At 35.7% G+C, this 25,989-nt stretch overlaps 1 protein-coding gene across 1 annotated transcript in view; it reads right to left on the bottom strand.

Annotated features, from left to right (window-relative positions):
* Positions 1-25,989, bottom strand: part of LOC135226487 (vasoactive intestinal polypeptide receptor-like) — a 309,527-nt gene that overhangs the window by 236,973 nt on the left and 46,565 nt on the right. The window contains exon 2 of the mRNA XM_064266104.1: positions 25,202-25,336. Within this exon, the coding sequence (XP_064122174.1) occupies positions 25,202-25,336 (135 nt within the window). The remainder of the gene's footprint in view (positions 1-25,201; positions 25,337-25,989) is intronic.

Raw genomic sequence — 25,989 nt, 5'->3', positions numbered from 1 at the left:
AACAAATCCAGGTCATTCTTGATGACAAAAAGATGCAACTGAATACAATTGATTGCATACCAATAAATTGACAGAAACAAATTCCACGACTCAAATAAGGAAAATATGCGCTGAAGTTTCTTCGGCGCAATCGATCTTCCTATATGAGCCGCGGCCTATGAAGCTTTCAGCAACGGCCCGGTGGTGGCCTGTCCTATATCGTTGCCAGACGCACGACTATGGCTAACCATAACCTCAAATCAAATAAAAACTACTGAGGCTAGAGAGCTGCAAATTGGTATGTTTGATGATTGGAAAGTGGATGATCAACGTACCAATTTGTAGCCCTCTAGCCTCAGTAGTTTTTAAAATCTGGGGGCGGAAAAAAAAGTGCGGAAGGACAGACAAAGCCGGCACAATAGTTTTCTTTTTACAGAATACTAAAAAATTGTTCCAACTTCACGTCACACCCAGGCACCCCTTAAAAAGTGACAATTTGGATACTTTTCCCGAAAGGTCAAAGGTCTGCTAACTTGGTGATAAACTGATTAATAGTGGGCCGCAGCTATTCCAGGAAAAAGGCCGTGTAGGTTACATTGAAAGCCCAAAAGAATTACTGAGAACCGGAAGGTTAACGCCCTAATCATCTTTTTTTTTTATGTTATCTTCAATTACTAAAAATTAATTAAATTTCAATACTCAATCTGACTAAAGATAAGGTTCCCTATGGTATGTAACACATTACGCTACACTTGAGGGATAGTCTTTCCATTACAATATTATCTTCCCTAAACCTTATTATGTTACTTTGGTCATCACCGAAGACTTTGTAATCCATGAATAATAACCCCTTTCCCCACAGAGACTCTGGTGCATGAAAGTAAAGATATATCGATAAAATTGAGTTAAAATCCTTTCCGCTGTCACGGACGAAAGTAATCCAAAACGAGAGCTCTCCATTCTGGTATAACCAGATGCTCTTTTTTGAGGGAAAGAGAAACAAGTCTAAATCAAGCGTGTTGCTATTACATTTACGAACAGTTGGCGCTCTGTGCTCGTACCCATTTTAAACGCTCCTTCCTCCCTCCCTCCCTCCCTCCCTACCCATCTACTATCTATCTGAATTCTATCGAAAATGGTGAAAGGAAATTCTAGAAAGTTAATGAGACCGGAATGCTATGGAAGCTTTGTGTGATATCCTATATGTTTGTTTCTTTTTAATCATTGCGAAAAGGTGTTTTGACAGGTTAATTAATCATGAGTGTTTTACGTAAATATGGATATATTCCGTCCTGTGTGTATTTTATAACAATGTTATTTTTTCTACCTATGTATTTTAGATATGAAATAAAGATGAAATGGACTGAACTGGACTGTCTATCTATCTGCTTATCTATTTATCTATCCATTTATCAGTTAACACTCATTATGATCTTCTGGAAATTAAATTCTATACAACTCTAGGAACAATGATTTCTTTGCAAAGTGAAGCATCATAGATTTTGTATGTTTAAAAAAAATAGGTATAACTGTAACGTTCTACGTCACAGTGTTCATAAAATTCCATCTGCATTCAAGTACAATCTGCGATGAAAAGGTCCAATCCCAGAGTTTTCCGTCATAAACAAAAAAATCAGAAGTACAATGGTTCTAGTATTTTGCCGAATCACTGTGGTTTACCCGTATGAAATGGAATATGACGCTATTCAGAGTGAGCGTTAAAGTTTACTTTATTCCTGTGGATATAATAAAACCACAATATCGAACATGTAAAAACAAAGAGAGAGATATTCTGTCAGAAACTGATAATACAGTTTTAATATTGCGCGTATTTTCAAATGGTAACTGAAAACTTTCTTTGTGGCCTTTGATCTACACCGGTCTCGTATGTACATGGCACTTACGCTTTGAATGAGGATTAATGATGGTTCGTAGAACAAACATTATTTACCTCAAAGTAATTAGACATCAAACGATTGTTATATAATTTTCATATGCATGTAAATTCACTTGCTCATACGACTGTGTATATATATACATATATATATATATATATATATATATATATATATATATATATATATATATATATATATATATATATATATATATATACATACATAAACGTATTTATATATTAACATATGTGTGTACTTGTATATATATAGGCTATATATATATATATATATATATATATATATATATATATATATACATACATATATATACATATATATATATATATATATATATATATATATATATATATATAATGTGTGTGTGTGTGTGTGTGACTGTGATTTAGGGCACATGCAGCGTTTGCTTTCCTATAATTATCTCAAAATCAATTCCAGTAAACAAACAGACAAGGAACCTGTTTGTGATAATAGCATCACTGCAGGTTTCAAGCGCTAACGATTTTGGAAAATTGGGTGATTTCAAAGCAACAGTCATACAGAGTATATTGATGAGAGAGAGAGAGAGAGAGAGAGAGAGAGAGAGAGAGAGAGAGAGAGAGAGAGAGAGAGAGTGTGTTATCGCTATAAAAAAGGCTAAAAATCTTAATTCAGTCTATATTTTATCAACTACAGAACGATTTAAACATATATGCATATGCTATAATCATCATTCACTTACATTAGGCAAGAGGTAACGATATTGCCAAATAAATAAATAAATAGCTAAATAAATAAATAAAATTCTGTCAGAACAAGGCCAAATGTCATGCTAAATTAATGCTTGAAAGATCATATGAAAAAAAAAAAAAAAAAATTCCACAAACTGTAGCTATGTAATTAATTCACAAGTTTTCTTTTATGAGTAGCTATGAATGCACTTCCCAAAATTATAACCATCTTAACATTCTCTTATGCCTCTTTACCTGACAGTTTAAAGAGCTTGAATTGTCTACAGCCTTTATAAATACCTTTACTTCCTCGTCCGTATTGCAACTTCGGATTGAGTGCTACGACGGCCATATATGTAAAAATGCAAAGTTATTTTTCCCTTGTGGCTCAAAATAATGAAAACACACATGTGAATATACACAATGTATTTTGTAAGCAAGTCCCATCGACTGGTTTCAATTTTGTCCCATTACCAGGACAGATATATCAGCGAGCCCAGGTCTGTGTTCTAATTCTAATATCAACAAATATTACCACATCTACAAATTATCGTTAATGGGCAATAATTGGATAAATGGTCACGATCCATACGCGTATTTTATGGCACTCTTCACAAAACGTGGATGATGTAGCAATACACAGGTGGATCGTATTACAGAACTTGCCCAGAGACCAGTATAGAAATGTATAATCATAGCAAATCTTGAATCAGTAAATATATAATGATGAGCTGTAATACAATATGAACCGCTCAAAAAAAAAAAAAAAAAAAAAAAAATATCTACCCGCTATCAGAAAGACGCCGATGCGCAAACGACACAAATAGGGTAAGCAACTTGTTTGCGTGTGATATGGATGCTCCAATTAGTGCTAATTGTTCACCGATAATTGACCCACAACATTTTTAGCCACGAGTTCTACTCCAGTACTCCAAAATCAATTATTTTGCCAGAGAGTGATGGCACAGTGTTTATTTGCTGGTAGCCCTCAGAATTTGGGAGCAGATTATTTTGCACTACTTTTGAAAGAAAAAGAGTGAACATCTAAAATGTGTTACTCTGAATTCCTGGTGTTCAGTGAACTTAACAGCCATTTAGCCTAGTTTGTTTTAGTTGTATTTGCCACATCTGAAGGCGCCTTAAAATCCGGGTGTTTTCCAGATAGGAAACAAGAGAGCTGATTCATTCTTTAGCTTGGACCATTTAACAGAATCATCATAGTAATAAAGAACTTCCCTTTGATTTACTTCGGCTTATTGAGTTGTAAAAGGTAATTCATTGCAATTAAAATTACACCAACAATGCGTCATGAATAGACTGGTATAGCCTCTAACGCCTCACCACCTCTGGCTGCCACCAAACACAGTCTACTAACCATCAGGTGCATAATTTCCTGCTTAGGTCAGCAGATGTACAGAGAGTTGTAAACGATCGCGTCTAAATCGTAAAGCCTTACTCGGATTCGACATCGGACACACACACACACACACACACACACACACACACACACACACACACATATATATATATATATATATATATATATATAATATATATATATACATACATACATACTACATACATACATACATACATACATACATACATACATACATACATACATACATATATATATATATATATATATATATATATATAATATACATATACATATAAATATATATATAAAAGGTAGAAGCCACGAAGGAAAGTGTAACAGTGGAGCACTGCAAGATCTGTCGACTCAGAATCCTTTACTTGCTAAGTAAAGGACCTGAGTCGAAAGATCTCGGAGCACTCCACTGTTTCACTTTCCTTTGTGGCTTTTACCTTTATTTATATGTCTTTATCCCATTGCAAATTTTCGTGACTCAGTTATACATACACACACACAAAAACATACACACGCACACATATAAATATATATATATATATATATATATATATATATATATATATATATATATATATTTTACCCGCGTGGTGGCACAGTGATAAGATTCTCACCTACCAGTTGAGAGGACCGGAATTCAAATCCTTCCGCTCACTGGTGGTTTGGGGAAGGCAACATTGCAAAAATACGGTGTCCCACCAAACAAGCGATCTGAAAACTCTAGGGTGAGTGTGAGAATAGGTACCAGTCTTCTAGCTGGAGGGTTAAACAGTGGGCCTAGAGACACACTGGCCACATGTCTTAGGCACTAGTTCCTGTCACCCACTATGGCTGTCGGCCAAAGATACAGGAGATCAGCGCCTGTCCTGTGAGCCTGGCAGAGGCCCAGGAGGACTTTAACTTTATGAATATATATATATATATATATATATATATATATATATATAATATATATATATATATGTATTACATTGCTTTTTTCTGTAATCTATTCCGTGATTAAAGTGAGCTCACTTTACAACGTGACTTCATCAAAAGCCCGACGTGATATAAAATTATACCACAAATACCAAAGACATGAAACATGACTTTTACCGGAAGAGCTGGAGAGTTATTTAAATCAAACTGGCGTCATCTGTCATCCGAGTTCTCGGCGTATCCAGACCTCATCAAAAGGGGATTACCAAGCGACTGCAGATCCTGTCAGTTTGCAATATGCAGCAATCAACGTCATCTGTGTATCTATTCCCCAGTATCGCAAATACACTCTCACCCGAACCGATCCGTCCACATGGGTCCACAACATATGTTGCGATGGTAAGTATGGCTTTGACCTCTATCTGTAACATGACTCCTTAATAGGAATCTTAAAGGAAGCTAATCAGTGTTTGATATAAGTGAAGAGGTCTGCATCAAACCATTTTTGAAATAAATAAAAAAATTCAAAGGTAAATTACATTATCTAATTCAACAGATGACGTCGGGCTTTTGATGAAGTCACGTTGTAAAGTGAGCTCACTTTAATCCAGGAAAAAACACTGATAGATTATAGAAAAAAGCAATGTAATCACACACACACACACACACACACACACACACACACACACACATATATATATATATATATATATATATATATATATATATATATTATATATATACATGTGTGTATGTATATGTACGTACGTGTACACTCACACACACGCATATACTGCTCCAGGAGTAAAAGCCAATTATGGTATAAGGCCACCTTAACCTAAACAACAGCATTGCTGTTTATATAGGATTATTTTATTCTAGTTTCCTGATATTGTTGAATCCCTCATCAAATCATTCTAGGCTGACAAATCCTTAATGTCCTGAAACAATTTACAGTAAGCGATGACCGTTTCTTTTGAGCTCTATTGTTCGTTTGTTTGTTTGTATGGTGTTTTACTTTGCATGGAACCAGAGGTTATTCAGCAACGGAACCAACGGCTTTCCGTGACTTCCGAACCACGTCGAGAGTGAACTTCTATCACCAGAAATACACATCTCTAACCCCTCAATGTAATGCCCGAGAATTGAACTCTCTGCCACCGAGGTGTAATGCCAAGACCAAACTGACCACGCCACTGAGGTGCTCTTGAGCTCTATGGACGATAATATAATGTACGTATACAAAGGGTAGATTACTGACTGGTGTTTCTGTGAATACTATCTGAAGGTCAGTTTTTTAAAAAGGAATAGTAGATTTTCTGCTTTATATTTCTGCAGTTTTCCTGAGAGGAATAGATTTCTTGCTTTATTATTCTTGCTGTTTTCCTGAGAGGAATAGATTTCCTGCTTTATATTTCTTGCCGTTTTCCTGAGAGGAATAGATTTCCTGCTTTATATTTCTTGATGTTTTCCTGAGAGGAATAGATTTCCCGCTTTATATTTCTTTCTGTTTTCCTGAGAGGAATAGATTTCCTGCTTTATATTTCTTGCTGTTTTCCTGAGAGGAATAGATTTTCTGCTTTATATTTCTGCAGTTTTCCTGAGAGGAATAGATTTCCCGCTTTATAATTCTTGCTGTTTTCCTGAGAGGAATAGATTTCCTGCTTTATATTTCTTGCTGTTTTCCTGAGAGGAATAGATTTCCTGCTCTATATTTCTTGCTGTTTCCCTGAGAGGAATAGTAGGTTTCCTGCTTTCTATTTCTACTTGCTGTTTTCCAGAGAGGAATAACAGATTTTTTGCTTTCTATCTCTGCTGTAAGGAACACGATTGTTTATTTCATATGAAAAATGACTTTCATCCGAATCTCTTGAAACGAAAAATAGGCAACTGTTGCCTCCATGTCTAAATCATATCGACCTGGTGCTGAAGATTGAATGCAAGTAGTTATTACACGAGAGAACGCTTCTTACAATGCCTGGCTGCCTGTTGCTAAAATCCCCTACTGAGTGAAAATTTGTATTCATTAAAAACAACATTTTAGTCAGATTATGCTCTCTCCCTCCAAAAACAATCCTCTTCTCTAATTAACCAGGCTCTTGAATCGATAGAGACGACGTTTCTACGAGGCCTACCGAACTGTGTGTTGCTGAATCTGATACAGCTCCTAACAACCGGGTTTGAACTTTGGCGAGTCACCGAAAAGAAAAAACAAAGCCATATGAGATGGGGCCCCACTAGACTAATAACAGATTCAGTGGGATTAAGTTTATGGGTGTGCTCCCCTTCCTACTCGTAGGGGTTAGAGGGTGGGTGGATGTAGTGGTCAAGATATCAATGAGATCTTTCCTGCCCTTTCATAAGGTTCTCCAATTCACTGCTGAACGATTCAGTGATGCCGTTGACGTTCCTTCTTCTCGGTTCTGCACGTGTCTTGGGCCTGCCAAAGTCGTTCCTCCATTTCGGCAACGCACTTCACTTCGTACGAGAAGGGATTAACGTTAGACTTGTTTATTTTGTTAACCTTAAGCGTTACGTCTTTGTGGCTCTATTCATCGCCTTTTCATACGACTGGGGAAAGTAAGTTGCACGAGAGACTTTTATGGCATCGTAAATTATTCATTTGATGATGTTGACATTTTCATTGTAAACATCCATGGTTTTCAAAGCTGGATGCAAGAAGCTGAGATCTTAATTGCAACTCAGGGTTTAGATATGGAGCACGATAAACCGCAAGCCAATCCAGTGGTAGCTTCTTCACTTCACATTTTCGACTTAATTTCGTCTTTAGATTTCGCTGCTTCCAAAATTAAAATCCTTGATGTGTGTGTGTGTGTGTGTGTGTGTGTGTGTGTGTGTGTGTGTGTGTGTGTGTGTGTGGGGAGGGGTGTATATTTTGTCAGTCAATGGTTGCGACCAATCTAATGGAACACATGCATGATTATTACTCTGAATGTTATTCATATATAATAAATATCAGACTTAACTTCTCTCTGGTTCTCCCTGTACTTTTTTCAGTATTATGAAAAAAAAATTTAATTAAACAAATAATTGCCACTATTAACGACTGTCCAGAAAATATATATAAAATTACAAGATTGTAGGTTGATGCACGATATATACGTATATATATATATATATATATATATATATATATAATATATATATATATATATATATATATATATATATAATATATATATATACATTAATATATATATATATATATATATATATATATATATATATATACAATAATATGCAATATATATATATATATACTATATATATCTTAAAATTAATAATAACACAAAAACATGAAAATAAGGGACATAAAGACAAGATCATCACAAAGTAATATATATTGCAACAAAGTTAGGATGACAAAGTGAGTAAAGTTTATATTGTCATTCATATATGTCATTTGAAAATTCAGATGAAATCCACGATAGAAAAATGTTTAATGTATGGTTATGCAAGAAGTGGTAAAACATTTCTAGCTTGAAAGCTACAAACCTAAAGGAGAGTTTTGAGTGATCTTAGAGATACTTTGTTGTAAGGTACTTTTAATACTGATTTTTCTCTTCATATTGAAGTTGTAAGTCATTTTTATGCTTTCATCTATGTACAATAGCGCAAAACTTTATTATTGCCGCACGATAGCAATATATAGTTATAATAATTTTGAAAACGAGTTAGTAAGCAACTGTTGAGTTTTGTGGTGTCTAGCAGTTACTGAAGCCGGTTCTAGATTTTGGGCGCCTTTTCAAATCATTTCTTTTCTGTCACAAAGGTACGGGGGCGTTAAGAAAACCTCCTTTAATTAGGTTCTAATAATGAATTTAACTCTAATCTTCAAATGGTATTTGGTTTTGATGTGAGAAACTAGTATCTACCGTATGGCAGCGATCTGAAGTTTCATTATTTGTCGCAATTTGAAAGAACACAGTCAGGAACTTCTTCTCGCCGAATAAATTATAGGAAGGTTTCTTCATTTCACTTCTGCAGGTTCAATGACTGCATGCGTCTTAAATGATAATGACTGCATTTAGCAATGAACCACCAGTTTACGGTCCCGTGCCTTCAGCAATGGTATTATAACTGTTCATTACGACTCCCTAGCGCCTCAGTGGCGTGGTCGGCTTGGTCTTTGCGTGCCACCTCGGTGGCTGCTAGTTCGATTCTCGGGCATTCCATTGAGGGGTTAGAAATGTGTATTTCTGGTGATAGTGATAGAAGTTCACTCTCGACGCCGTTCGGAAGTCAAGTAAAGTCGTTGGTCCCGTTGCTGAATAGCCAATGGCTCCATGTAACGCAAAAACACCATACATACATATACTACGACTCCTTAATAAGGAGGAATCGGTGTTTGAATTAGAACGCTTTTCTCAGGAATGAAAGGGGTAGATACAGCGTCCCTAGTGTTTATCTATGCCCTACTTACAGATCTGGTTATATGTCGTAGGACAAACACTGCTCCAGCCAAACGCATAACTGTTTACAAGATTCTTCTACTTTCTTTTTTAAATATTTGAGATCGTTGTCAATGTAAATGATGTTTGAATTCAATCTCAGGGGAAGGGTTTGGATGAAATTTACTTAAGGATTTCACAGTGAGAAGACGCCATAATTCTGCCTTTTTTCTGTCAAAAACGCCATGATAGGTATGTGTTAGATTGAAACTTTAGCGCTATTGAGAAACCGCGTATATAGGAGTGTTAGTAGCAGCATGAGCAAAAGTAAGGATAATAATGAGAAAAAGAAGGAAAAAGCAAACTTGACATTCACGACCAGAAATAAAAAGAGGTCACTGAAACAATACGAAACTTCGGTTATAAGCTTTGCTTCTAGTCAACCAGATTAGCAGCGAACGACTCACTCGTGCGAGCAACTTTGAAAGAAACTCGCAAGAATGGCCAAGCTATATTAAATCCGGCAGATGGACCACTTACACCAAGGATGCAGTTCAGTTCAGAAATGCAGAATACTGGGTGAGTAAATCATCAGCCAGTGTCCTCCCCGTATCTTGGATATTAATCTGCAATGCTCCCTTCAAATGGCTAAATTACTGTCCAGTGGGAAACGCCGTCACATCAGTAGTAATTATCTTCGGTCGATGAATCATGAACATAGTTCATTGGAGCTATGACATGATACAAAATACATATCAATTTATACGTTATTTGAATGCATGGCGAAAGATAAGAGTGCTTTATCAAGGTGAGCGTATTGCTGGCATGTAATATAGTTTTTAGGTCAAAGGCCAAGTACTGGGACCTATGAGGTCGTTCAGCGCTGGAAAGGAAATTGAGAGTAGGTAGGTCTGAAAGGTGTAACGGGAGGAAAACCTCGAAGTTACAATATATGAAATAATTGTTAGGAGAGGGTGGACGGCAAGATGGAAGAAAAATACGAATGGAGGTGCAGTAAATGTAATGAAAAGGGTTGCAGTTAGTGGCCAAAGGCACCCTGCAAAGAGAACATCAATATGGGAATTAATTATTAGTATCAAAATGCCTATTGTCAACTTCGATTAGAATATGGTTCATGAAATTTGCGATACTGGTATTTCAACGATAGTTTGTTATTATTATAACTACTACCATTACCACTGCAAAGCAAATTCCTAGTAAACAAACCCAAAAAGGCATGCTTCATGCAAACAAAATATATATATATTTGTATGATACATAACATATTCGTATATATATACACACATATGAGAGAGAGAGAGAGAGAGAGAGAGAGAGAGAGAGAGAGAGAGAGAGAGAGAGAGAGAAGTTTTGTCACTCCTACACGCTAATAGTATCAGTTAATATCAAATTCACTCTACCTTGGTAATAACTTGCATCTTAGGAAAATAACGATACAAAAGGTTCATCTGCCCATGCCAGCACTCGAACATGTTTCTTTTGGTTTCGATGCAGTTAAAGAGTTGACTTAACCACTGAGAGAGGAATGGGTAAGAACAATATCTTCACTTCCTATTTTACTCTTCTGAGCCTTTTCCCGTTACTGCCGATTTCATTGATATTACCACAAAACCATCAACAACCGGTGAAGGCTGATTATCAAAAATAAAAAAGCATGGTACGCACTCAAAAAAAAAAATGGGAATGCAACTTTACATTAACTTAGGGTATTTCTCTTCCCTGGCCAGAGCATTCCAATCTAGACCTTGGAGAAAATGAATGGTTATCAGGCAATATCGATTCGTAATCTAAGAAGACCCGTAGACCGGTCAAAGATCATTGTCTTGAAAGATCGACTTTGCCGCTTTTCTATTGCAAAATTTATTAATTTCGTTGTCACAACAATTCTCGAGTCACTGATTGGTTGACAAACTGAATTAATTTTCTCTGTTTATGATCATGTGACTGGTGGCAAATAATTTTGTTTTAAATGAAAAATAATGAATTTAATAAGTTGTCATGGTTAGACGACGCTCGTGCCTAGTGACGATAAGCGTTCACACTAGTGTAACGGACCTGATGTCATAGTACTAAATAACAAATTACTTGGACGAAATTTCACTTCTCTTCGTACTGCCCAACTATAATACGTCCAATTAGTAACATTTCCTAACATAAGCAGCTTTAAACAATATTGTTTGTGTCGCTGGCGAATCTGAATGATTGTTTTGCTGGTTTACTAAAATAGCAGCATTATTATCCTTCATGTGCGAGGAACTTCTTGCTATGAAATCAGATATAAAACAGACATAAATAAAATTATGATTACTTCTGCTAAACTGTGAAATCATCAAATTCAAAGCATCATTTTCGAGATGACTTGGCAGGACATCCTGCTCTGGTGTCGACAGTGATACAGTTTTCTCTGTAAACGAGTTAACGAAGTGTTGCACTGGAATTAAGCGTATTTAGTTCATCATCAAATTCAAACGATGCTACACCAAGACAAAACCTCGGTTATTTCAACGAATAAAAAAAAATAGGTCAGAAGATACTTTGCCTCATAAGGCGATGCAAGATTTTTTTTAGCATGACATTAATGGAACCTTGAATTTCAAAATTAATAATTACATTTCTTAGAAACTTGACAATGGGCACTTTATGACAAAGCATAATGAAAAAGTGATGAAAGCAAAACTTGTTACTAGAAATTGGCATACATTTTTTAATCATTAGCTTATCTAAAGGCCGGAACAGACTCGTTACGCATTGTCAGGATACGTGACCATAAAAACAGTGATCAAAGGGATTTCAGACTCACGTCATTTACAGACCGAACCACACCATTATATATATATATATATATATATATATATATATATATATATATATATATATATATATATATATATATATATATATATATGACTGGTAACAATGTTCTGTAACAACAGAATTCCATCTAATAAAAAGGAGCCCATAAAAAAACACCAAAATATAGAGAAAAAAGTACTATATTTTCAGAGACTGCTGTCTCCCTCTTCAGGTAGATGAATGAGAAAAAGTTTACAGAAAAGGTGGTATTTATACCAAGAGGTCCATCCACAAACAAGCCAATTTAAGTCACCCCCGCCTGATAATCTTCCTTTAATCTTCTTAAGGGTTGGTTGAATGAAGAGGTTGTCGATCGTGTCCGAAATCCATGCTCCTTTTGAGATGTTCATTACCTGCCTCTCTTTTATTAAGGCCGATTCCATCATTTGACTCTTGTACCGGCAGTTGCTGCTATAAATTACACGTGACAAATTCCAGTTTATTCTATGGTTATGTTCATTTATATGGTTGAAAATAAATAGCCAGAGTTCTGTTGTGGGGGGGGGTGTCCCATACCTAACTGACCGTTTGTGTTGTATTAATCTCTTGGGGAAGGGATGTTTAACCTGTAAAATCCCGATGGTAAGATTACATAGGATTACAGGTAAATCCCTTCCCCAGAGATTAATACAACACAAACTGGTCAGTTTAGGTATGGAACAACAGAAAACTCTGGCTATTCTTTTCAACCATATAAATGAACCATAACCATAGGAATTAAAACTGGAATTTGGTCACGCACATGAACACTAACACTTTAAGCAGCAAACTGACCACCGGGGGGGTTACAAGAGTTCAAATTGATTGGAATCGGTCCTTAATAAAAGACAATAAGAGGCCAGGTAACCTGATAACATCTCAAAAAGGAGCATGGATTACGGGACACGGATCGACAAACCATCTTCATTCGAAACCAACCCTTAAGAAGATTAAAGGAAGATTACAGCCGGAGGTGACTTAACTTGGCTTGTTTGTGGATGGACCTCTTGGTATAAATACCACCTTTTCTGTAAAACTGTTTTCTCATTCATCTACCTGAAGAGGGAGACAGCAGTCTCTGAAATATTAGTACTTTTTTCTCTATATTTTTGGCCTGTTTTTATGGGTCTCCGTTTTATTAGATATATATATATATATATGAATAACTTGGTTACGAAATATAAAACGTGATGCTATGTATAAATAAAGGTAATAATGCCACGGAGGAAAAAAAAGGAAAAACGAGAACTGCCGAAGTCTTTCGGTCTTAACGACCACTTAATAAAGGCAAGACAAAGGGTCGTTATGACCTAAAGATCTCGGCAGTTCTCGTTTTTCATTTTCCTCCGTGGCATTACCTTGTATATATATATATATATATATATATATATATATATATATATATACATATACATATATATGTTATATATTATATATGAGTCTCATCATATCACCGTGATTCATATATACGCATTAAGCTACACAAGGACATTTGTAGCTTAATGCGTGTGTGTAGATATTATATATATAACTATATATATATATATATATTATATATATAGTATAGTATATATATATATTATATATATAGAGAGAGAGGAGAGAGAAGAGGAGAGAGAGAGAGAGAGAGAGAGAGAGAGAGAGGAGGGGGGGGGGGGGAAGGGGGGGGGGGAGAGGGGGAGGCCAAAAATAGGGCTTACTCATGTAGCTAGAAAATATGAAAGAAACTATAAACTGCGGATCCAGGTGATGTTTTTACTTCCCACCATGTTTAGTGATTAGGTTCCATCTACTTTCCTGACCTTTGTGATTCATTTGGTAGCAACGCAGGCTTTCACTCTAAAGCCTCCGTTCGATTCCGATGCGATGAATAGATCAATTTATTTTACAAACGCGTGTTAATGCCCATTAAACTTTGCGTCACACTGTCTAGCAAAATATCGTCCAGAAATATTCTTGCGCAATATCCGGAAAACATTCTACGTAACTCTCGTCATACTTACAGGACCATTTTCCGATGGAGATGGTTGTTGGGTAGGGGTTACTATATCCTTAAGGATTTCCGAAAATTCCCCTGAAAGTTTTAATGAAATTGAGGATGGTGGAAATAAGACAGGTCCTATTCTCCAATTAGCGGAAATCCTTTGGAGGACTATCGACTTACATCTGAACTTGACACGAAGACAAGGCCGAGACTTAAAACATCTTTAATCGGGAAAGCAAGATTTTGTACTTCTCATTTTTCAAAGCTGGAATGAAATCGCGTGATAAGAAACACTCAAACGAGAGAAATATGCGTCAAGATGCTGCTGGAATCCTGACAGGAAGAAAAACACTTGGACATGGTAAAAAAATCACTCTATCAAAACAATCTTAGCAAATGCAAGACCCTTGACGAAAAATACCTTACTTGCTGGTGACGTTAGAGCTATGCATTTGACAGCTAAAACCTTTGCGCTATTGGGTGATGCTAAATACAGTCATACCTTTATGAGGAATAAGTACGGTGTTACCGTCGAATAAGAATTAGGGAAGTGGCTGCATCTTACGAGATAAGCTGATCATTCAGCTTTTTTTCAGAGTTGAAACTCGACGCATCAGACTGCTGTAGACGACTCTTACGACCAAAAGCATTTATCTTTTTTTTTTTTTATAGAAATTTCGTGTAAAGGGACAAGCCTACTGAGGGATGATTACATTGGAAACTACGCTACCTGGTCTTTCTGGTTCATACTTATGTAATTAACAAAGATTGAGGTATAGATGGTCTAACATCACAGTCAAGTTGAAACACCAGACATCATAGGTTTATGCTCTGCATTACCAAACAGATCCGTACATTTTTAAGTGCAAGAATACTCTTGCTAGAGACTAATTTAAACACAAATGCTATTATGTAATGCAAAGAGAAGAAAAATGTTAAAACGTATCCCAGGGAAACATATTCACAAGCATAAACTTTTTAGTAATATGACAATGGTATTCATGTTTTTGTGAAGCCTTGCATTTGACAATCGGGAAAAAATTAGAAAGATGAAACGTAACTGAAAATAAAGAAGTTGAGAACAAACAATATTAAAAGGAATATTATTATCATTATTATCATTATTATTATTATTATTATTATTATTATTATTATTATTATTATTATTATTATTATTATTATTATTATTATTCAGAAGATGAACCCTATTCATATGAAAAACCCCACATGGGCCACTGTCTTGAATTGAAGCTCCCAAAGACTATGGTGTTCATTAGGAAGATGTACGAGGAGGTCAAGGGAAATACAGAAAGAAGAGCTCTTACTTATCAAACAAATAAAAATAAAGGATGTCTTAATGACACATCAAATAACACAGCCCCCAGGCAACAAAGTCTCCCTAGATCAGAATATGAGGACCTCGCCCAGGTGGTAAAATTCCATTCGCCTTCTTAAAGCCACCCACAACATTCAACGATCCACGATTTTTGATGGAGGTGGTACAAGGGAATGGAATGGAATACAAAGCTTAGGTCAAAGGCGAAGCACTGGCACCTTTGAGGTCATTCCGTGCTGGAAAGGTAATTGAGCGCAAGTAGGTTTGAAAGGTGTAACAGGAGGAAATCTTTTCAGTTGCACAATGAAATAATCGTTAGGAGAGGGTGGATAGCAAGATGGAAGAAATATAATATGAATGGATGTACAGTAAAAGGAATGAAATGTGTTGCAGCTAGGGGCCAGGGGACGCTGCAAAGAATCTTTAATAATGTCTATAGTGTATCGAGTGAGGCTTCGATGAATGGATCAGGTTACACAGGCGCTAGGCATCAGTAACTATGAACTTAACACAAAGCTAAGGGGAATCCCAGTCACTGGATTCACATATGAGAAGACTTCGTGTTCCAACAGATATTCAAATTTTTCGCTTTGGATTAAAACATCAGTTACAAGATAATAAGAATATTCGTGATTTTCTGACATTTGAACATCACGGCAAAAAAATTTTTTTTTAAATAAAAACTCATTTAAAGCTCCCTTCAACTTCTTATAAGTGATCAAGGATATACAAAGAAATTTTTTTTTTTTTATTTTTTTTTATTGCCTGTCATTAAGTATATGCACAATCTCTAAAAGTCAGTCCTATCACCTGAATTTTTATATAAGTTCGTTTTGTTCGGAAAATATATAGCAAACTACGCTGTCGATGATGCTCTTCTGTGACCGAATCTTTTTCAACAACAAGGCCACTAGAAATATTCCCTTCGTCACATCACAGTTAGTACAGTCTAAAATACACAAATGACTGGCATTCTCAGCATATTAACGAGATATTTCAAACACAATGTTATCTCGAGACTCAAAACTGTTATTTACAATGAAAACAGTAAAGCGCACAAACAAGCACACATTAAAAACGATTTGGTTCCTTTTCAGTCTGAAGGACAGAAGGATGCTGTGCTCGACTTTTCTTTGAAACGCCGATACGACTGCAAAGGAAATCGTTAACCCTCCAACAGATGCCCCGTCATCCTTTCTTTTTTTTTGTATTTTTAAGTTCTTTGTTGCTTTCCTCTCGACTGCTAACGAGACACCATTGTCATATCAACTTTCTGTCATCGAAAGCCTGGTTCTTGCAACCTCTCCTGGTGTACGTATATAGTGGATACGTTGTAAAATCCGTTACATTGTTAGTATGTTGAATCATGATGAGGTCCTCGTTAAGACATTATCTAGCACAAATAGGCTCAAAGCTATGATGGTTCTTTATCATTTATAAGGTCCTGAGAAATCAGGTCTAGATGTTTGGCGACTTGAAATCATTAAATAAAACTAAAATTGTTTGAATGTCTTAGTTTTGGTTACCTTGGTAGTCATAGAATGTTGATTTATTTAAATACCTGGAAATAGACAATACTGTATGAACGGCTTCACCTTAGTGTAGTGAGGATTACCTCGTCGAGGTCGCTCGTCTTGATGGCATCCATTTTAACAGCAATGAACACTCACGCATAATGTTTTTGCCCTTCCATCTTTCTCTTTTTCCACCTTAGCTACTACGACCCACAACAATTACCCAAGAACTATGTACTCATCGCACTGCTCAGGTCAACAGAGGTTTACTGGATTTCAGAGACCCGAGCCATTCGTCCGTCCTACCCCGGTTCAACCACTACGTTCCTTATCCAAAGAGAGAGAGAGAGAGAGAGAGAGAGAGGGAGTGTGGGGAGGCGGTGGTTATCTCTGGGTCAGGAGATAGGCTCTCGCCGATACCTTCAAGGCCTTTACACTTTAAATCGATCCTTGTTAGTGTCCTTCCAGGCACATTTTCTCGAGCCGCTTAAATTTTTATAAAAGGAATTTCCCAACGTTAACAGTTGCATTTGTCTCATATTCTTCGACTTTTTAATTGGAAAAGGATGGAATACTGGAACGGAGGGAAGAGCACTGAAATTCCGTATGAGTAAAGGAATGGTGGCCAGTAAGGAAACAAAGGAAAAATGACTATCAAGAAAGTGGCTGTGGAGGTTTCGTGAGAGTAATGGTTGTGAACTCAGTGTTAAATTACTGCTGTATCAATTAGCATTCAGAGGTGCTTTGGATAAAAAAATGAAATGGGTGATGAATTTTGAAACGAAATGGGTGATGAATTTTCAAATGAAATGGGTGATGAATTTTGGACCCCTAATTGTATAAGAAGATCAAGGGGCGATGATCAAGCAGTGGTGGACGGATGGGCCTTTTCACAGTGTGGCTGTTATCTTAGACTTGCAATTAAATGGGAAGCAAATAGTGACAAAGCCAACGAGGGAGAGACTTACAGTGACAACCTGCATAAAGTGGAAAGAGATTGCTAGATCACTAGTAAATAATAGACTAATTAATAAGACACAAATAAGAATGTCAAAGGAGTGACATAAAAGAGTGAAACCCTATATATAAATTTCAAATGAGTAACAACCATCCAACCAGTATTTAGAATATGTTAACAATTGAGTGGTTCTAGTTATTCAAGTATAATCTTAATAATGTAATCATTTTCATAATTTTTTATTTTGTTACTTGGCCGTCACGTCACTTTCAGTAACAACGTCACTCCTTTAGTACGGTATTTATGTCACTCATTTGTTATGTCACTCCTCCGATACAGACCCGTATAAGACCTGTGCTGCTCAGAGAAGCAGACACGAACGTTAACAGGGAAACTAGAAGACATTTTGAACGGGCGTGAAGACAAAATGTCAAATTCCTGGCTGGAGCGAGTCGCGAGAATCATAATCTCAAATGAGAAAGTGGCTGAGTTATGCGGTATCTAGAGACCGAGGTGATTTGAGTACCTGATGGGAATGGTAGAAGTTCGGCCAGTAAGAACAGGAGTCATGGGAGGAGCAAGACGATGATCAGACGGAAATACTGGCAGAAGGTACCTAAGACAAAAACACAAACACACAGCCGATAGCTCATTCTACATCTAACCAGTAAAAAAAAAAAAAAAAAAAAAAAAAAAAAAAAAAAAAAAAGGGGGTTCTATTGATGAAAACAAAAATGATGTTTAGTTTCTCTTAACAAGTTTTTTTTTTTTCTCCTTAGTGGAAGGCTATCGATCATCTATTACCATCCAGCCAATGCTGATCTAATCTGATACCCAAAGAAAGGCGATATTCATCACGGAGATTCGGCTCCTCTATAATTCCGCTTCATGAAAGGGCAGTCTTTCAGTTGGAATTAAAGTCATCTCACCTTTGTGTGTGGTCGAATTGTTTTTGTTTCCTTTACGATAAATTTGAAAGAGAATCCTAGTGGGGGGTTCGCGCTTCCGCAGATATTTGTGTGGATACCTGCCATTGCATTCTGGGCGTATTATTTATAAATAATTTACCAGTAATAATAATAATAATAATAATAATAATAATAATAATAATAATAATAATAATAATAATAATAATAATAATAATAATAATACTTGGGAAGCAGACCCTCTCTCAAGCATCATTCGTTAAAATTGTAGCTACTTCGGCAGATACGTTTGTAGAGATTCTTCTCTGTTTTTTTTCGAATAGCGGCTTTTTCTGTGCTACTTAAGCAAGCTAGTAGAGCGCTTAAGGAGGTTATTCTCAAATGCAGGGTCAAGACTTGAGAATGACCTCCATAGGCGATCTACTAGCCTGTTTAAGTAGCACAGAAAAAGCCGCTATTCGAAAAATAGAGAAGAAAGTCTACAAGCGTAACGCTGCTGAAGTAGCTATTACTTTTAATATAAATAATAATAATAATACCATTTGCATCATATTCTCGAAAGAGTCCGACATTAATACACGGCGCAGGAAGCCGGTTCCCCTTTAAAGTTCCCAAAACCCTAGACCACGAGAGCCCCTGAAGCAATAATAATGAATTAAGCTGATATCAAATAGTAATCTAAGAAGACCCAATAGTCGATCAAAGTTCATTATCTTGAAAGATTCAATTTGCCCTTTCCACGTGGCACGGGTGTTGTTTCTTGATAATTGCAAGTCTCCTTCACCTCCCTGGGTACTACAATCTGCGAGGTACGTTTCAGGTCCGGACTGCGGGTACCTACACAGCGAAAGTCGAGCCCTGGAAGTTTCCAGTCAATGATGGCGAAAAATATCATTATGCATTCAAGTGTGAGCTTTACTTTTTAAGGGTACAAGTTACAATTTTTTTCTATTTTCAAACACATACTGTCTCGGTGAATCGCGTCATTGGAAATTTCTAAAATATAGCTACAGCGATTTCATGTTTATATTCAAAAGAGAAATTAGGAATGACTTTTAAAGGACATCTCGAGTTCGATGTCGAACCGATTCCCCGAATACAGTTCTTTGATATTTCCTTGCTCATCACCAAGCGTAAATAAGATTCCATGTAAATCGATTTCAATATATAGGTTCTCCACTTCAAAAGGATTCGGTAGATGAGTTGTGCGTTCTTGACTTCAGTATACTTTATGGAAGGTAAGACGCACTAACCTTTATAAGTAATGGGAAGCTAAAAATGCAGGGTTAGAGCTTCTCAAGTGTTTAGAGGATGACAAGATGGTGAGGAGCCGATGTTCTCTGTAAATCTGTCTATATGAACAGAAATGCTTGTACAAGAATTTAGGGAAAATCTTCCATAATATCCCATGGAGAGAGAGAGAGAGAGAGAGAAGAGTGAGAGAATGCGAGCGAGAGAGAGAGAAAGGGGGGGGGGGGGAGTGAGAGAGAGAGAGAGAGAGAGAGAGTAACGGGCGCGCAAAATGATAAATATGCATAAAAATTGACTATCCTTCTACCGACAAAACTTCCCTAGCGACCTGAAATTAACGGTAAAACATCTCAACAAGCGATTTTCCAAGAAAGGGTCCTCAGAAAACTGCTGTTGTTACTTGTTACAATCCTTCGGATCCTGAAAGTTTTAATGAGAGGAGGAGACTCGTCGTCCTTTTCCGACTAATTAGCAGAGACTCCTTGAAGGATCACACTTGAATTCACGTCGGTGAAGAAGCTGGTTCATGAAGGGTCATCGCAACGTCTGTGAATGATTACTACTCACGGCAGTGGTTTCCATCCCGTGGGGCGCATCCCCCCAGGGGGGGACTCGAAGGGCTGCCATGCAGGGGGGCCCCAAATGCTTGTTGAAGGGGATAATTATATCTGAAAACTATTAATTATGATGGAATTCAGAATTTCAAAATACTGAAAAAATATTGCAGATATGAATATGAAATTTAGTTGTCTAAATATATAAACTATTTCATATTCTATATTAAGGAAATCAATTGATTGAAACAATTCTTAAGAAAAGATAAACGAAAGTAAAGGAAATGGTTTTACAAATATGAAAATTGTACTGAGGACAACTACAGTGACTGGTGCAATATATATATATAAATATATTATATATATATATATATATATAATATATATATATATTATATACTATATATATGTATATATACTATATATATATATATATATATATATATATCTATATAGTATATATATATATACTAAATATATATATATATATATACACATATATAATACACTATATATATATGTATAATACTATATATATAGTATATAGATATACTACTATATATATAAACTATTTCATTCTATATTAAGGATTTTATCAATTATTAAACAATTATAGATAACGAAAGTAATGTTTTACAAATATGAAAATTGTACTGATACAAAGAATGGTCAAATATATCTATTATAGTGAGGTGCAATATTATATATATAAATATATATATATATATATATATATATATATATACACATATATATATAAGTATATATACTATATATATATATACTATATATATATATATATATATATATATATATATATATAATATATATATATATATATATATATATACACATATATACACTATATATATGTATATATACTATATATATAGTATATATATATATATATATATATATAATATATATATATATATATATATATATATATATATATTGTGAATTATTGACTTGTGCCGACTATGCGAGTAAATTACAGTACTTAAGGAAGGGGGTTGGATGGGGGGGGGCGCAGAATGTGCCATTCAATGAAGGGAGGCGAGAATTAGAAAAGGTTGGAAACCACCGGCTCACAGGAACTAGATGAAAATGGATTTTTCTCTTTTGGTCCTGTAGTTAAAGTGGCATAATTTACCGTAAAATACCGTAAACATCGTTTATTCCTAAAAAACCAGTGCCAAAGAAAAGATAAAAAATATTCTTTGAAATATATATTGTTTGAACTATTAAGGCTAAAGAAATTAGAGATTTTGTTGACATAGAACTGAAACACAGTTACAGAAAATTGAAATAGCCAGCTCACTGAATTATTACCAACGGGTTCGTTAAATGAACTCTTCATGTTTGTACAATTCATTTTCGTATGTTGAAGACACTTGTTGTAAATGATAAAATATAATACTATTTTGTAAATCGGTCCTTCCCCGTAATCTCTAAATTAGTCTGCTGTATCCTTTCAACAACTTACTTTTGCAGTGTTTTTCGACGACCTCCTCCAGGCAAGTCGTTTCAATCTTAATTAATATCCAGACGACTCTGAAGCGCAGTGTTAGAGCAGATTCACATCAACCGTGCATTTGATGTCTAGGTCAGTCCCTTACGACGCTCCTGATTGGCTGTTGATAAGCCAATCACAGGGCTGGGAACTCTCAGTCTCTCTTGAGACTGAGAGTTCTACTTCTCCTGAAAGACGTATCCCTCAGGAGAGGTGGGAAATAGATTCTACCCATGTGAACTCTATCGAGAGACTGAGAGTTTCCAGCCCTGTGATTGGCTTATCAACAGCCAATCAGGAGCCTCGTAAGGGTCTGACCTAGACATCAAATGTAGGGTTGATGTGAATCTGCTATAGTTACAAGGCTTTTAAGCTTTTCCTTCCTAATTTTAATCTGGTTCATTACTATTTTGTACAAGACATGGCCACAACATTTGAATGCATCTTGTAATGTATCTTGTTTCACTGTTCCTGGGAATAGCATAAACCAAACTTTCAAAGCAGGATGCATATTTAAAAAAAATTAAAAATAAACAATAACCTTAATCTGTTGTATAAATATATTTCTGAAAAAAAAATTTCTTGCCCGTTTTAAAATGAGCCGATTCTTCAGAAAGTGACTCTTAGTCACTAGATTGATGTCACAGTTGATTAAAGGGATTAATTTACTCTCCTTTAGCAGAAGCCCGTTAGAGAGCGCCAAGGCAGCTCCTGTATGTAAGAAACCCCGACTCTTCTTGGTTAATTTCCGAAGTTAATGAATCTTCCTTCTCTCTCTCTCTCTCTCTCTCTCTCTCTCTCTCTCTCTCCTCTCTCTCTCTCTCTCTCTCCATCTGATAAAAATGGCATTTTCAGGATCACTTTCGTAAATGCAGAATAATTTATATATAATCGCAAATTTTTCCTCATAATATTATATATATAGATTTTTTATATATATCTTATAATATATATAGATATATATATCATATATACATATACACACACATGTAACTTATCGATTTTTTATCACATTTTGGGTACGGGTGTCACTACAGTAGGAAACAAGACGCATATCTATATATATATATATATATATATATATATATATATATATATATATAATATATATATATATATATGTATATATGAAAACACCAAAAGGTTTACAAAACTCGCCTAAAGGAATCCATCAGACATGTAGACAGATGGGGCCCCAGGTGAGCATTTATATAAAGATGCAGAAATAACGAGGACAGAAAGGCACAAAGGTACGAAGCAACAGATGGAGGAAGGCTTAATGATGCTGCGTCTTTCAAATCTTTAGGAACCAACACTGATATCCAAAGCAGGTTCTCTTGAACTGGAATTTAGTGACACTAAAAAAAATGCAAATCAAACAATGAGCAGATGGAACAAAATTTCGAAATGCAAAAGCCTGAAATTGCATATGAAAATCTGATTACACATTAACAAGATCTGTATTGCTATACGAACAAGAATCAGAATAGCCATCGTAACTGCATCTAAAGCTCTATGAAAAAATATTGGGAGTCAGATGGCGGGACGGGGTGAGATATAATAGCATTAAAGAAATGACGTTAGTTCCATTTGCAGATGAAATAAATGTTTTGGACATGTCCTACGCACCACTCCCGGATGAAAAGTACGTGATAGCGTCAGCTGGGATCCTGTGGACACCAGAAGAGTTAAGAGATCCAGACTTACTTGGACGAAAATTGAGACAAGAAGCTGAAGATGAGTGGAAGAGATGGCACAGGAACGTTATGAGCAGTGGATTTTCAAATACTACGCTTTTTGCGTCCCACGCCGTTGGAGACGGTGATGATGATGATCAAATAATACAACACGAATCATTAACATGGTGGAGTTTTATATGAGTCAAACGGAGCCGCAGTTTTATGGTCGCTGGTATCTTTCTTGAGAGAGATCCCACAGTCACGTTTACAGAGGAATGACAAACAAACAATAACACGAAACCCAATGACAGGGACGAGGCGTAAAAATGAAAGAAAAACCATGAACTCATCAATAAGCAGAAGTCGACCTCTACCAAATGATACCAGTCTAACACTAAAATTCTTAGGATGGGTGATATGCATGAAGGCTAATTATAAATTTGAGCATCCCCGGCATCATGAATATATTCTTTTTAGATCATTTTCGCATGAACTGGAGTTACTATTTACTGAGATGTAAGAAGTTAAAAGGTGATTGCTGGTTAAAAGATAGATCCGACTGCCTTTAAATGATGTGGTCACCTAGAGAAAATTGAAGATAAATTGCTGGTGATAAAAGAGGATATGATTCAAACAACGAATTATAAAACGCTAAAGAGACGAAGTGGTGGAAAGGTTTAAACGGGGTGGGTCGGCAGAGGGGGGTCGATTTAAAATCAAGGGAGCACTAGAGTGATAAAGGATAAAGATGAACGGCGAGCTATAATTTAAAGGAATTGTGCCCTTTATGCAAATTAATAAGACGTTCCATTCTTCACTCGGCCATTTAGAGGATTAATGAGAAAATACATTTTTTGGTGTTTTTCTTAGAAATCATCGATTTCAGAGACTCAGCGTACTGGTTTGTAATATCAATGAAAAAGACTATTACAAGCCGTGAAGAAAGACCCACAAAGTCTTGATAACATAACACAATATTGCATAAACCTGGGAAATATACGAATAACGAATGAAAAACCAATGACAAAAATGAAAGTGGACGCCATATTTTACAGTTCTGGTCACATAAAAAGAATTATGAAAACTAAAAATACTCTTATTGTATCAGACTGCATTCAAATTCAACCCCGAACTGCACTCCAACAGAAGTAATCAATATACAAAAAAAAACAACACGATTACAGAAAAATAAAAACTTTACCCAGATGACATAAATGACCAAAATACACATATAAATACAATAAAAGACGGGATGGATTAGTCTGCCAACTTAGAGACCACTTTTCGAACACCACAAACACTTACCTCCTGTTCTTGAGGTATTGGCAATTTCTCCGAGACATTTCTGGGCGCTGGGCGAGAGATCCCTGGCATCTAAATCCTGAGTGACGTTGCCCAAGATTGGATCGTCGAGCCAGAGCGTTAAGTTGGGTTCCATGCCTGGAAGTATTGAAACATTGCGTTACTTTAATTTCTCAAAAGTCCTATTAGGATAATTTTTACACACACATATATATTCGTATATATATGTAAATAAGTTCTTCTGTTAAAACAGGATACGTCTCAAGTATAAAAGGCCCATTAAAACACTCTGGTTTAAAGCTAATGACTATATTTCGTAGGACTGATAAGGGTGGGAGTCAGTCCCACCGGAAACATAAGTCCTTAGCTTTAAAATCCGGTAGTATGGTAATATATTATTAATATATATAATATTATTATTAATATAATATAATTAAATTTAGTATGTATGGTATGTCAGTAGTTGTATGTCATGAATACTAATTATAGAGATTATTATATATATATATTATATATAATAAATCTATTTATATAATGTTATATATATATATATTATATATATTAGATAAATACAGTATAGTTATAATATTATCAGATTTAAACACACATTCGCAAGTATAGTATACATATATACACATGAGGTACTGAAAAGGAAAGGACTTCATGTCCAGATCTTGAGTCACCATAAGATAAAAGGTGAATGGGGATATGTATACGAACGGTTTGACGTACTGCTGATGAGCCTTTGCCGATTAATACTGAGGAGATTCACTGTACGATGGCTTCATTCC

The sequence above is a fragment of the Macrobrachium nipponense genome, chromosome 20 (assembly GCF_015104395.2).
Source record: "Macrobrachium nipponense isolate FS-2020 chromosome 20, ASM1510439v2, whole genome shotgun sequence".
Taxonomy (NCBI): Eukaryota; Metazoa; Arthropoda; class Malacostraca; order Decapoda; family Palaemonidae; genus Macrobrachium; species Macrobrachium nipponense.
Note: the sequence above shows the minus strand (reverse complement) of the source record. Positions and strands in the feature narration are given on the sequence as shown.